We start from the raw sequence: 14222 nt of genomic DNA, 5'->3' as shown, positions 1-14222 counted from the left end.
CCTCTGTGAGTGTGTGTGTGTGTGTGTGTGTGCAGTGCACAGAGGAAGGTGGACCTCTGTGAGTGTGTGTGTGTGTGTGTGCAGTGCACAGAGGAAGGTGGACCTCTGTGTGTGTGTGTGTGTGTGTGCAGTGCACAGAGGAAGGTGGACCTCTGTGTGTGTGTGTGTGTGTGTGTGTGTGTGTGTGTGTGTGCAGTGCACAGAGGAAGGTGGACCTCTGTGTGTGTGTGTGTGTGTGTGTGTGTGTGTGTGTGTGTGCAGTGCACAGAGGAAGGTGGACCTCTGTGAGTGTGTGTGTGTGTGTGTGTGTGTGTGTGCAGTGCTCAGAGGAAGGTGGACCTCTGTGAGTGTGTGTGTGTGTGTGTGTGCAGTGCACAGAGGAAGGTGGACCTGTGTGTGTGTGTGTGTGTGTGCAGTGCACAGAGGAAGGTGGACCTGTGTGTGTGTGTGTGTGTGTGTGTGTGTGCAGTGCACAGAGGAAGGTGGACCTGTGTGTGTGTGTGTGTGTGTGCAGTGCACAGAGGAAGGTGGACCTCTGTGTGTGTGTGTGTGTGTGTGTGTGTGTGCAGTGCACAGAGGAAGGTGGACCTCTGTGTGTGTGTGTGTGTGTGTGTGCAGTGCACAGAGGAAGGTGGACCTCTGTGAGTGTGTGTGTGTGTGCAGTGCACAGAGGAAGGTGGACCTCTGTGTGTGTGTGTGTGTGTGTGCAGTGCACAGAGGAAGGTGGACCTCTGTGAGTGTGTGTGTGTGTGTGTGCAGTGCACAGAGGAAGGTGGACCTCTGTGAGTGTGTGTGTGTGTGTGTGTGTGTGTGCAGTGCACAGAGGAAGGTGGACCTCTGTGAGTGTGTGTGTGTGTGTGTGTGTGTGCAGTGCACAGAGGAAGGTGGACCTCTGTGAGTGTGTGTGTGTGTGCAGTGCACAGAGGAAGGTGGACCTCTGTGAGTGTGTGTGTGTGTGTGTGTGTGTGTGTGTGTGTGTGTGTGTGCGCAGTGCACAGAGGAAGGTGGACCTGTGTGTGTGTGTGTGTGTGTGCAGTGCACAGAGGAAGGTGGACCTCTGTGAGTGTGTGTGTGTGTGTGTGCAGTGCACAGAGGAAGGTGGACCTCTGTGAGTGTGTGTGTGTGTGTGTGTGTGTGTGTGTGTGTGTGTGTGTGTGCAGTGCCAGAGGAGGATAGGGGGTGGGGTCAGTTCCCTTGGACCCAGAGTTACAGGCATTTATGGGCTGCCTGCCGTGTGAGTGTTAGGAACTCTGGTCTTCTGCAAGAGCAACTTGTGCTCTTAATTTCTGAGCCATCTTTCTGATCTCCTCCCCTGCAAGGTGTTTCTAGTGGGGCATGGGTGTCACTGACACAGAGAAGCAAAGGCTCTCTGTGGCTAGTCCAGTGAGGTAGGATGAGGCTTGGAGACTGATTCTGCTCTTTCTTTTTTCTTTTCCAGACCAAGTCTCAGGGTGACCTTGAACTCCTGATCCACTCCTTCCTCTACCTCTTGTGTGCTGGGATCACAGGAGAGTGTCACCACGTCTGGTTTATATGGTGCTGAGGGTCACACTCTGGGATGTGTGTGTTAGGAAAGTGCTCTAGCAGGTGAGTCCATCTCCAGCATGGAGCCTCTTCTGACTTCCATCAGAGCCAACCAAGCTCCGGAGAAGCAAGATGAGACATTATATATCACATGTGTGACAGTGTAAGACACAGCTTGAAAGATGTGCACTGTCTGAGTTACTTTTCTATGGCTGTGATAAAACACCATGACCAAGGCAGTTGCTTAGAGAAGGAAGTTTTATTTGGGGCTGACAGTTCCAGAGAGAAAGCGTCCATCTTGGCAAGGAGGTCTGGCAGCAGGTACAGTGGCTGGAGCAGCCACCGAGAACTCACATGTCAAATTGAAAACAGGAAATAGAAAAACTGGGAATGGCACGAGTCTTTGGACTCTCAAAGCCAGTCCCCATTGACACATTTCTTCCAGCAAGGTCCCATCTTCTAAACTTCCCCAAACAGCCACTAACAACTGGGGACCAAGTATTCAAATGTCTGAGGCATCTGGGGGACATCTCCTTCAAACCGCCATGTGCAGTTAAACTTTTCTTTCTACTCATTCCTCTGTTTGTTGTGTTTGTACATATGTACATTCACATGCATGCGTGGGTGCCTGTGTGGTGGTCAGATGACAACTTGCAAGAGTGAGTTCTCTCCTTCCACCATGTGGGTCCTGCGGATTGGACCCACTGAGCCGTTTTTGTTGCCAGATGTGCAGTCTTAAGCTTGGAAATTGGTCCTGTACTCAGCCCTCCCTTTTGTAGATGAAAGGCTGAAAGCTTTCCAGATACAGCATTGTCTCTGTAGGCAAAGGCAGTGAGAGAGAAGAAGGAAGTCTAGGAGGGTGGAATTGGGTCTGTTGCCACCCCAACAAACAGGACTTGAGAGAAGGCTGGAAAGCAGTCGTTCTTATTTTCCTTAAGGTGGGAATTCCTTTTATTGAGGCATAACAATTTTATAAAGATTGTGGGTCCTGACCCACAGCCCTCTGAGGTCACCAGACAGCAGGTTCCCACGGCTTCCGTCATCCGTGGTCCTCCCCATGCTGGTGTAGATGGCCTTACCACAACAAATGCATTTTCCTCAGGCTTCCTCTCTGGACAAAACCTCTCCTAAACCACTGTCTTCACTTTACAACTGCAGACGGGCATTGTTTTTATAAAGTGCTTCCATGCCCTGCTTCTCTCTTGATCCTCCCAAAACCCTGAGGTAGATAGGGAGGGGCTGTGATCCACCGTACATCCTCAGTCCTCCAGTGTCCTGGGTGGGCCCAGTCAGCCTCGCTTGTATGGACTCAATGCTTTCTTCTTCCTTTCTCATTTTCCCCAGCATCCTACTGGAGTCCTTGGCAGATTCAGTACAGAAGGGCAGATGTGCCTGGGTGACTGCAGCCTGTAGTGAAGTGCAACTATCCCTGGGGTATCCAGTGAGCTGATCTTCCCAAAGCTTGCAACCTTTCCTGTTTTTTTATTCATCGTCTAATCCTACATTTGAGGGAAGCTGGCAAATCTCCCTTTTGTCCAAAGGAATCTGATGTTGTTTTCTCTTGCCTAAATGTTAGGCATCAAACCGGAAGGGTTCTAAAAATTAATATAATTTAATTCCCATCAGGTCAGTGAAAAACAAATATGTTTTAGGAAAAAACACGGAAGGCTGAAACTTGCCTCCTCTTTTAGTTCAGTTTCTCAAGTCAGAAAGGAGCACAGAGTTCTTTTGGGGCCATGATCCCCTGAGTTTGCTGGGCCCACCAGGCAGAGAGCTGCGGTTTGATTCTATTCTAGGTAGCCTCTTATGAGGAAAGCAACAAGTGGCCCATTTGCCTTGTTCAAAATGGAGATTCTCGCAATACCTGAACTTTCATCAAGGCCCGTTTCAGCTGCTCGTAGGTTACAAACATCATCACATTCCAGGCTCCCAAACGCAGAAAGGAGGGCATAAATCTGAGGAGAGAAACAACTACCTCGTGAAGAGGACCGGGCTAGGAGGCACAGACACACCTACCTGTGCTGTCTCCATGCTATCTGAAGGCTGCTTGTCACAATTCTTTTCTGAGATCCGTTTTGGCCTTGATGTCACTGCTGAGGGAATTTAGGCAGGAGTTGGAATCAGAAAAGGAACAATAGCTATCATTAAGGCAGGTTACTGTGTTTGGAAGTTAATTCTCAGAGGTCTGTGGGCTCACTCTGCTGGCTGCTTGCCCTTTGTTAAAAACTGAGGCCAGAGAGGCCTCAAACCACAAAGTTGGTAAGTAGTGCTGTAGGGTTGAGGCACACTGTGTGACCCAACTCATCCTGACGCTAGGGGCTTTAGGCTCATTTACATGCATATTTCCACCCAGAGAAAGCCCAGGCTAGGACATCAAGAAGTAGATGTGGGGCAGGGTGGAGGGACCATGGCACCAGAAATCAGTTCGTTTCCAGAAAGCTCTGCTCAGCCACTACCCGGGGGAGAGGTCCATCTGACCCTGCTTCTCAGAAGCGGGGACGATCCTGGCCTCTGGTCCCTCAGCTCAGTCACTGTCCAATTGCTCCCTCTCGGTCCCCCTGGGTTCTGTGGGATCAAGTTATCATGCCCTGGGGATGCCAGGCCCTCTTCTGTCCCTTTAAACACATTGCTGTCCCCTTGGTTTGGATTGTCTTTCCAGTCTGAAGGGCTGCTCTTCGTGCTGTAGGATTCATCTGGGCATGGCAGCCAAGTACCATGGCATTTCCTGTGTTGGGAAGGGTATGGGAAGGCTTTACTATGTAGTTCTGGCTGGACTTGAACTCAAGGCAAGCCCTACTTTAACCAGCTTGTCATGGCTGTTCTTGAACCTTCATATAAGGATTATATCACTGTGGCAATATTATCCACACACCAGAGTCAAGCCAAACCTGGGCTAAAATCCTAGCTGCTCCAACTTCAGGTGCCTTGTCTTAGAAGTAAGGACAGTAAAGCGGGGTGTGCCAGCACCTTGTCTATGATTCTCTGAGGGAGGCATAGGGCAGATCCTGGCACACACACAATGTTCAATAAACATTTGTCAAGTGATAGAATAAACTGAGTCACAAGCTGAAAACACTCAGGTGAACCGTGTTGGGTAGCAGGTTGAGTACGCCATTTCCAGACATGAGAACCTCTGTGGCTTCTGCTGGTCTGCTGCGCTCAACTAAACATCACACACCAGAAAATACTAGCTGAAGGCAACAATGTGGGAGCCAAGCAAAGACCTTACCAGTGGGATAGGGTGTGGCCTTAGTGTTGGGGCCTCCATTTTGAAGCGCATTGTGGGGACTACTACCCAATTCAGAGGGCTGTAGCAAAGCCCTACATAAAGTACCTCATACGAGGCTCAACGTAGGGACTTGGTTTTCAGGATGAAGATGAGCAACCCACACTATTGCATGCTTGCTCTGTGTTTGGATCTTCAGATGATAAAAATGGATGAGTCACTGGCCTCAGCTCCAAGGAGCATGAAGATGAATTTGTAGGAGGTGAAATTTTACTAGAAGTAGATCAAATAGTACTACTGATGTTCGGGGAGAGGAGGGAAACACGTGTGAGGGAGGAGGTGGCATTTGGACTAGTCGGCAAGGGTGGCTGAGATTAGATTATACAGGTGTTGAGGAAGGCATCCTAATGGGCTAAGGTGCTGTGCACACAGATGCACACCCTTGGACTGAGTTTGAACTATGGAACCCATGTAAAAGTTGAAGGAGGGCACCAACTTCACGATACACACACCACACATAACATGTTATGGTGATAATGATAATCCTTCCATGCAGGAACAGGAAGCCTGAGTGTTGGTGTGGAAGAATGGCACTCACGTTGCCATGAGTGTGGTGGTGAATGGCCAGGGCAGCAGGGGTGAAAATCTCCCCCGCCCAAAGTATTTGGAGACAATAATTTTATCTAGTCATGGCCTACATTTTCTTAGGCTTCTGGGATAAGAAGACCCCAAAAACCAGGTGTGGTGGTATAACCCCTGCACCAGGTGTGTGTGCAGGGTTCAGAGGTGGAGCCAAGGGGAATTAGAATGTCAAGGTCATTGTTGGCTACTTAGCAAGTTCTAGGCTGGTCTGAAATTCATGAGACTCAGAGAAAAAAAGGGAGAAAAGGACAAAGAAGAGAAGACAGGAGAGAGAGGAAGAGAGAGAGCTCAAGTTTTTTGGAAAGAGTGGTAGAGGCAGAAGGTGACAGCTTACCCTTTGTAGAAGGCTGTGGGGCCCTCCTGCGCCACCATCTTCAGCATACAGTGTAGCGGGCTGTGGTACCTGCCTGGGGGAGCATTCATGTATCTGGTCTTTACCACATCCACTGGGGAGGCCACCACTGTGGCACAAAAGCCAGCTCCAAAGGCGGAGACAAAGTGACAAGGGAAGTTGTCTGTAGAAGGGGAGGGAAGAACAAATTCCAGGAATGGAGCAGGTGTGTAAGCTTTGCATCTCCAGTGCAACCTTGACCTGGAGCACAGTACTCAATGCTCTTGGTTAGTCTTCACAAGCTAGAACCTAGCATCTCTCATTTCTGAGTAAGAAAGCTGTGTAGTCTTTTCTTCTTCTAGGAAACTGAAGTCAGAGAAGGCAAGTGACTGTCACAAATACACTGAGTATGGTGCTAGCCCTGGAACCCAGGGCTCTGGCCTCTAGCCTAGGCCTCTTTCTTCATCATAATCCTGAACTGGGTACTGCTCCTTGCTCTGTTTTTTTTTAGATCCCTGATGCCTCTTGAGTGATACCCACTCCTGTCTCCCTACCCACTCTCACCAGTGAACAGGTGAGAGTCCAGCAGCTTCTCCTTGATGATGTCATAGGTCACCATCTCAGCACAGTTGACAATGGCGTTTCTCGTGATGTTGGGCCAAGTCCCTGTTAGGAAGGCAGGGAGGACTGATGAATGCAATGCTCCAGCTTGGGTATTGAGCTCTATAGCAGTGGACTTGGCCAGAGGACCACACCTCAGCCAAGTAGATCCCACTTTCCTTCTGTGGTTATCAGCTATCAAACTCCTGTACCTTCACAAACAGATGCCCATTGCTTGGCTGCATTTGGAGCATAGTTTGCACTCTGTCAACATTTCAACATGCCTCCCGGAGACCCAGAGCAGTCAGGAAAGGAAATTTTCCATGGAAGAGGGAGGCTGAGTCCCTAGGACAGTGACAGAATGTATGGCAGGACCCTGGGAGGCTTGGCATGCGTGGGACACCAGCAAGAGAGTACACTGGCAGCACTGTGACAGGGGTGTCCTACTCTTAAACACCACAGGGCCATTTTTCTCATGCAAAGATTCATGGGAATGGTGGTCTAAGCACAGGAGGGATTCTGGCATTTGCCAAGGGCTAAACACAGGGAACTCTACGGTCTTCATTCCAAAGGAAGTCCCCTCACTCATCTCACTGCAACTGGCTCCACAGCTGTGCTCCTCCATGCGTCTGTTTCTGCTCTGTCCTCTGAAGGCTTTCCCCTTCTGTCCCTACATCTTAGTCTTTGAGACCAAGTGATTTTTAGATCCAGCTCAGCCTCTCCCACCTCTGGCCTGTCTCCTGACCCCCTGCCTGTGATGTAAGCTGCACCTTGGCTTCCTTAGTTCCTCTGCAGTAAACCCAGGAGGAGGGGACACCCTGTGTCCATTTCTGTCTCTCTCAGGCTGGCCTACACAGTGGAGGACTGGTAAGGTGAACAATATTCGAGGTCCTGTGTCAGGTGGGGTATTGTATTTGGGTGTTCTTTGGGAGAGCCATGCTTTGGGAGTTCCTGCTTGCTGGGTTCCCTGTCTCAGTCCTCAGGATAGGAAAGCTCTGCCCAAGGGTACCATGTTTACCTTTCCACAGGCCCCTGACTCCTTCCTCCCTGGCAATGGTTCTGTAGGCATCCATAGTCCCTCTGTATTTCCTCTCGCCTCCAGTTCCCAGGCGTATCATGGCTTGAAATCGGACCTTCACCACATCTGTGGGCTGGGCACAGGTCACTGCCATGGCTCCCGTGGTGCAGCCTGCTAAAATCCTGATGGCGATGCTGGAGTCTGGAGATGGCAGAGAGAACCGTGAGCACTTAACACCGTCAAAATCTTGCCGCCAGTGTCTATCACCAGTTTCCCCGTATCCAGTTCTCCTTGTTGGACCACTCCATGTCCTTGACCCACAGGCCAGCTGAGCTCCCACCCACCCCTGGGTGTCCCTGGTGCTGGCACTCACGGTCCTCTCCTTTGGGAGTGTAGAATTGTTTGACAGAGTCGTAGAGGCCAATTCGAATGGAGGCAAAGCTCATCTGACGATGCAGGCCAGCAACCAACCCACTGTAGGGGCTCCGGGGACCCTCAGTGCGCACCATGGTCAGGATGGTACCCAGCACGCCGCGGTACTGTACACTCTGCACCCCTGGGTTCTCCCCCTGGATCTGAGGGACAAGTGCAGGGCCTGAGGAGCTGATGGGTGACTGGGGAAGGAGGGGCTGTGTGTGCAGGATGGTGCAGTTCACAAAGCCACTCTCACACCGGAGCGGTTGGTTAGCCTTCCATCTTATAGTAGATGGAGAGCGGCTCACCCAAGCCCACACCATTACTGCCTTACTTTTATTTCAGCCTTTACGGTTTACAAAGCAGAGGTAGGTAAGCTGTAAAGAGCCACATCATATCTAGGTATTTGGATTATTTTGGTCCTGAGGGATGGTGGTAGGGACCAAAGCAGTGTGTGGAGTGGCCTTCCCCCAACTCTGTGTGAGGAAGTTGGCACCTGGGCTGATGCTGCGCAGAAGCAGCTCCACCTTCCTCATGAATCACAACCACTGGCCAAAGGCACCCACCTGCAGGCGGACCTTGGCAGTGTCCAGGGGGAAGGTGAGGAGGTCAGCAAAACAGGCTGCCATGCCAGCCCCTAGGAACTTCACAACTGTTGTCGGAGGCACTTCTGAAGGCTGAAGCCCAACCATGGTCTTGAGTGGCTGGGCCTGGTTCCTTTGGTGCCTATGGAGGTTCAAGGAGCAAGGTCGCCTGGCAATCCTTCAGTTCCCAGAGGCAGCTGCAGGAGATAAGGCAGAGAACACACGGAGTCTGGGCTGTCTGGCTCTGTCCTGCTCCCAGAGATCTCACAACACCCTGAAGGGGCTTTTCAAAGTGAGAAGACTGGGTACTGCCACACTTAAGCTGCCTGAACTTGGCCCATAAAAATCCTGTCTTTCACACCAAACAATCCCTGTCACAGAGGATTAAGGGGATAGCAGACAGGGCCATTGGTATCATCACTGAATGGCTGAGGAAATTGAGGTCTGGCAGGCAGCATGCCTGGTTCTGACTCCACAGGCACCCTGTTCTCACAGTGTCTGCTGTTTCCTCACTGGTCAAGTTTTCTGAGGTGTCTCATGCCTCTTTCCCAAACAGGACAAACATTACTTTCGACTGGAGATAGTAATTCATCCTGGACTAAGCCAGGTCCCACCCCCCCCCAAAGGACGCCTTAACCCTCCCGCCTCCTTGGTAGGTATTGAACTTAGGGCCTAGTGTAAGGTGAACCCTCTACCAATGAAATGCCTCCCTAGCACTCTCCTGTTATTTTTTAATTATTTATATTTTATGTATGAGTGCTCTGTATATATACCTGCATGCTAGAAGAGGGCATCAGATCCTATTACAGATGGTTGTGAACCACCATGTGGGTGCTGGGAATCGAACTCAGGACCTCAGCTGAGCCATCTCTCCAGCTCTCGTATGTATGTATGTATATGTATGTATGTATGTATGTATGTATGTATGTATGTATTTGAGGCAAAAGTTTCACTAAATTCCCCAGGCCAGTCTCGAATCTGAGATCATACAGCTTCAGGTTCTTAAATGCTGGGATTCTATCCCTACGCTGCTGTGTTTGGCTTGGATATACCTCTCTCTATAAAAGAATCCTCAGTTTTTTTTGCTTCCCTCTGTAGGGTTTCCTGACTGGTCTGTTGGTGGAACTGGGCCTCAGGTTCTTGCTGTTGAGCCCTCTCTTTCCCAGTGGCTGAGGGCAGTGGTCTCACACCACTTGAGCTGCATTCGTTTGGAATACAGTTCTCTCAGACACCTGCAGACTGCCTCTTCACTTCCTTCACACTTCTCCTAAGATGTCACCTCTAAAGAGGATCTTTCCTGAACTCAAATGCTAACTCAGTATCACTTTCAACCATCTCGTGGCACCAGTCACCCCTCGACCTCATCTACTGCTGTACTGTCCCCCTCAGATGCACCGGCTCCAGAACGGGGCCTCGCCCATCTAGGGGCGATGTTTTTGTTGAGAAAACAGATGGCAACATCTTTGGGAGCTCCTCTCTCACATCTGTCCAAGCCCGTCCTCACCTCATGCCCCTGAGCTACTCCAGGGATTCAGCTGGTAAAGGCCAGCACACATAAAGGGACCCACCCATAGGGCTTGGATTCCCGGAATAAAAACTCACGCCTGTGAGCTGCCTATGGAGCATCATCAGCAGACCATAAGGGCTGGTTTAGACAGTGCCCACAAATAACTGTAGTGCACGCTGAACTGTGGTCAGTATAGATGTGGTCAGTATAGGAGCTGTCGAGGAGGGTCCCAGAGGAGGAAGACTGTCCTTTTGCTTGTAAGGGGTACAGAAGGATTACTGTAGGCCAGGCTTGAAAAGGGTTTTTGGCAGCTGCAATAATGAAAAGAATGGTCTAGGAGAGGCCTGAACCTGTAGGGTAGTGGCTCTCATCCTTCCTAATGCTACGGCCCTTTCATACAGTTCCTCAAGGTGTAGTGACCCCCAATCATAAGGTTATTTTGTTGCTACTTCATAAGTGCAATTTTACTACCATTATGAATCATAAGGTAAATACCTGATATGCAGGATATCTGATATGGGGTGGGGGTTGAGACCCATAGATTGAGAATCATTGCTATAAGCGAAGCTCAGAGCAGGAGGAGCTGACTGCTGGGCTGTAAGGGCCCTGCAGTGGGAGCTTTCCACATACATGTCACCTCCCTCGATTTTCAGCTCCTGTTAGGAAGGGGAGCTTGGAGACATTAGCTTGCTCAGTGTACACAGCTCCTGCTGTCCAAACCCGTGTTCAGCCTATTTCAGGTTCAAAATCACTTTGGAAAAAGCAGGGTAGTACCTAAATCCAGTTTACAGGTGAGAAAATAGAGGCTTAAGATGAAAAGAGGTTGACTGACCGCTGGTCACAGAACTCCAATCTAATTGTTCTGATAGCCAAACCATCAGTTGTCATTACTACACTATCCATGGTCAACGTAGTCATCTGTCTTTGGTTGAGCATTCAAAGCAGTACTGAGTGCTTCATAAAACCAAATATACATGTCTGGAGAAGGCTGGCTGAATATCAAGGTCCACTAATCAGATGAAAGTCATAGGCCCAGACAGGCTAAAGTCTATGTGGGTGGGTACAGTCAGACCTTGGCTCTCCAGGCTCTTCTTTCCCCCCATCTTCTTGTCTGTCTGAGTTGTAAATTGAGAGAAGCCCAAGGAGGAAGTTCTTTGGAGAGTGAGGCCTGAGGCCTGGGCTCTTGAAGCCAACTTGGCTGGGAACCAGCTGTGCAGGCGTGTTAAGGAAACACCATCCACTTGCTCAGGCCTCATTCCCCTTTGCTCTACAGAAGGGCAGCCAGGCCTGGCTCCTTCCCAGCAGGGAGGTACTGGCTTCCCTGCCCAGGCCTGGCATGTACTGTGGGAGCAGCTGACTCTCTTGATGGCATCTGGTGGCCTCTTCTTCGCCCCCAGCCTTGGATTTGCCTGGAGAGCTAGGCTGCTGGGTGACTTGCAATCACGAATCTGAGGCTCACACAGAGGTGGGGAGGCCCCTGGGATGAGCCTATCTTGGGACCATTCAGGTGCTGGCAGAAAAAAACCTGTGTTCTGCTCTGCTTTGTAGAGAAACACAGAGGTGAGTCACGCAAAGGACCCGTGTATGGCCACTGTCACACCGTGAGTGACTCCTCTGCTGGAGGGAACAGAGGGGGTGGTGGTGCTGGTGCTGAGCCAGGTCCTGCAGAGACCACTTAATGGAGTTTTCTCCTTACTGGGGCCAGGTGCTCCTCTGGAGTTTTTGCTTCCTTGTCAACCAGGGCTTCCCTTCTCAACTCACTTTGTTCTCTGCTACTTTTGACCCTGCTGTCTTGTAGCACTGCCTCACTAACTGTAGGTCCATAGGAGCCTCCAAAGCAGGGAAAAGATCAACTTTCCCTCCTTCTCTGTGAAGACAGTCCAAGGAGGGCCAGCTGCCCAAAAATCATTCTTACCAAAATGAGGACACAGGAAATGAGGTCAGAGATGACCTCAGGACCCTTTGGTAGAGGGCTGCAAATGCCAAGGTTAGACTTAGTCTAGTGGAGAATGAGGAGGGGCTGGGGGGTTGGAGCATGCAGGTGCAGGCATTAAAGACAGACCAGTGAGGATGGTGTTGGAAAGGTGCTCACAAGAGACCAAAGCCTGAACTTGGTCAAGAACTTGCAATTGGGTGCGCCAAGTTTTTGAAGGAGTATCCCTGAGCCGTGCATCAGAAATAGAAAGGACGGGGAGACATTCTTGAGTACGTGGGCAAGGTTAGAAAGGCAGACACAGTAGGACCCTCCCTGAGGTCAGAGCTCCCCAATCTCCTCCTTGCTGTGCCTCAGCTGTTATTTGAAAATCCTGGTGGGCTGCAGACCGTTGAAACCATCTGGAGGTGCAAGTTCTGAGCAATCCTCATCCTGTGGCCCTGCTAGGGCACGCAAAGCATGAGATGCTCTAGTCTACAGGGCCCATTTGTGTTTGCTGAGTGCGTCCTGCGTTCAGCTCAACCCATGGGATACTCTAGTCTACAGGGCCCATTTATGTTTGCTGAGTGCGTCCTGCCTTCAGCTTAACCCGTTCTCTCAAGCATTTGCATATGCACCGAGGATGCCAGCAAGTACAGTGAGCACAGGCTTTAGAAATGTCTGCCACACCTGGACCAGAGATGCCCTCATCATCTCTCCCTAGGAAGGGCCCCAGGACAAGTGCTGGAGAGGGGTTTGTCCTCTGGGCGGAAATCCGGGGCCAAAGGAGGACACTGCCCATCTGTGATCTGTAAAATCCTAAGAGAGGGGCCAGTAGCACAAAGGGGAGTCCTGGGGAGTCACACAGATATGGGAGCTTCCCTACGGCTGCACTTCTTGACCCATCTTGACCAGGTGGGGCTAGATTGAATCACTCCTGGCTGTGAGCTTCTATGGAAGGGAGAGCAGGCAAAGGGGGCAAGGGGAGCTGAGGCAAGGTATGGGGTCTCACCTATCAGTCTAGCCCAGGTAAGGGGCTCCCTGGGGCTCCATTCCAGTGGTGGCAGCAGGATCCGATGGCCCCTCCTCACCATTCACTGTTGTCTCTGTTGCCTCTGGCTCGGTACTGGTCTTAGGCACCAGCTGACCTGAAACCTAATTCTGAGAAGCTAGTTGACAGCCCGATCACTTGACAAGAGGCGGGCTGCTGTGCGGCAGGGCGGGGAGGGGACCAGGGAGTTCCAGATCTGGTTTAGCTTCCTGGACCTGGGGCTCTTTAACATGGCTCTTTTGGGTTTTTAAGAGGAGCGCTACATTGGTGATCAGGGGAGATGGGGTGTGGTGTGTGCATTGTCACCTTTGAGAGCCCAAAGGTTCTCAAAGAACCCAGGGGTTCTCTGGGGTCTCTTCTTCCCAACAGCAATGATGATAAGCACCCTTTCTTGGTGCCCGTCGGGTGCTTAGTATTTTAGACACATCATTTCTATTTCCCTTACCCCCAAAGAAACAATTATTATCGGGATCCTAAATTTAAAAACAAAGTAAAAAATGTAGCACAAAATTTGTCCACTTAGAGCACACAATTCAAACACTTTTTGTAGAGTCAGGTTGAGCAACTACTATAATCTAGTTCAGAACATTCTCATTACAGCTCAAAAATACGAGTCACCCCTTCCTTCCCGCACCCCAGCTTCAGCCAACCACTCATCTTTCTGTTTCTATTTGCTTGAGTAGGGTCACAGAGTGTGTGGCTCCTCGTGGCTGGCTGCTTTGACTTGCACGGCGGTGTTACACACCGAAGCGTGTGTCAGGACTTCATCCTTTACTGTGTGTAGAACCCTCATGAGTCAATGCTTTACACTGAAAACTGAGCCTCAAGGACAGTGGCTTCCCAAGTACACAGCTAGGATACCGCCCATAACACACATAACACACATTGGGTCTATCTGCTGTAACCACTGTTCTCCACGACATGTCATCTGCAGGCACTGAGGTTGGACATAGCTGACACAGAAGGAGACAAAAAGGAGAGGGGGCAGGAGAAGATAGACAGGGAAGAGAAGATTGAGGCCATTTTGAAGCTAGAGCACAGAGCCCTGGTCCCAGGGTGAGTAGTGTAACGTCTAGTGTTTATCCTCTATCTTGGTCCATGCCCTGCCCTTACAAGTTTGGAACTATTACTCTGGAGTTGGGCAGGACTGAGAACTATAGGGGGGGAGGGGGGCTGGAGGCTACAAGGAAGAGTCAGACTGGAGGCAGCAGGTCCAGGAAAAACCCGAGGGAGGGGAGCTCAGGTGACTCTGGCCTCCTGCTTCCTGCTTCCTGAGGGTGGATCTGCCTGGGCTTCTAGCTAGAGTTAGGCCTCTGCTAGAAGTTCTGAGGTTGCCTGCTACACTCTCTGGCTCACCAGAAACCATCTGTTTTCAGGCGTCTGTGGAGGGGTTGTATATGTGGAAGTCAGGGA

At 50.6% G+C, this 14222-nt stretch overlaps 1 protein-coding gene across 5 annotated transcripts; it reads right to left on the bottom strand.

Annotated features, from left to right (window-relative positions):
* Positions 1-1771: 1771 nt before the first annotated feature.
* On the bottom strand, positions 1772-12889 carry Ucp3 (uncoupling protein 3). 5 transcript variants are annotated; one of them, XM_075952783.1, is made up of 8 exons: positions 12771-12889; positions 8322-8536; positions 7715-7916; positions 7342-7542; positions 6288-6389; positions 5727-5907; positions 3389-3479; positions 1772-3119 (listed from the first exon to the last, which is right to left on the bottom strand). In XM_075952783.1, the coding sequence occupies exons 2-8, from the start codon at positions 8445-8447 to the stop codon at positions 3090-3092; spliced, it is 933 nt and encodes a 310-aa protein (XP_075808898.1). In that variant the 5' UTR covers positions 8448-8536; positions 12771-12889; the 3' UTR covers positions 1772-3089. The 5 variants fall into 5 exon arrangements, with proteins under 5 accessions (XP_075808898.1, XP_075808897.1, XP_075808901.1 ...); XM_075952782.1 differs by having other exon boundaries at positions 1772-2340; XM_075952786.1 differs by lacking the exon at positions 3389-3479 and adding an exon at positions 3541-3617 and having other exon boundaries at positions 2258-2340.
* Positions 12890-14222: the final 1333 nt, after the last annotated feature.

The sequence above is a fragment of the Microtus pennsylvanicus genome, chromosome 18 (assembly GCF_037038515.1).
Source record: "Microtus pennsylvanicus isolate mMicPen1 chromosome 18, mMicPen1.hap1, whole genome shotgun sequence".
NCBI classification, from domain to species: Eukaryota; Metazoa; Chordata; class Mammalia; order Rodentia; family Cricetidae; genus Microtus; species Microtus pennsylvanicus.
Note: the sequence above shows the minus strand (reverse complement) of the source record. Positions and strands in the feature narration are given on the sequence as shown.

What these genes read in the sequence shown, in the direction of transcription:
- Ucp3 (XM_075952782.1), bottom strand. Translation starts at nt 8,447, where the DNA reads ATGGTTGGGCTTCAGCCTTCAGAAGTGCCTCCGACAACAGTTGTGAAG. An exon ending in AGTCAGGGGCCTGTGGAAAG is followed by an intron (nt 6,390 to 7,341) that starts GTAAACATGGTA and finishes CCTTCCTAACAG; the next exon opens with GGACTTGGCCCAACATCACG. An exon ending in GGGCCTTGATGAAAGTTCAG is followed by an intron (nt 2,341 to 3,388) that starts GTATTGCGAGAA and finishes CTTTGCCTACAG; the next exon opens with AGACAATGCTGTATCTGGAA.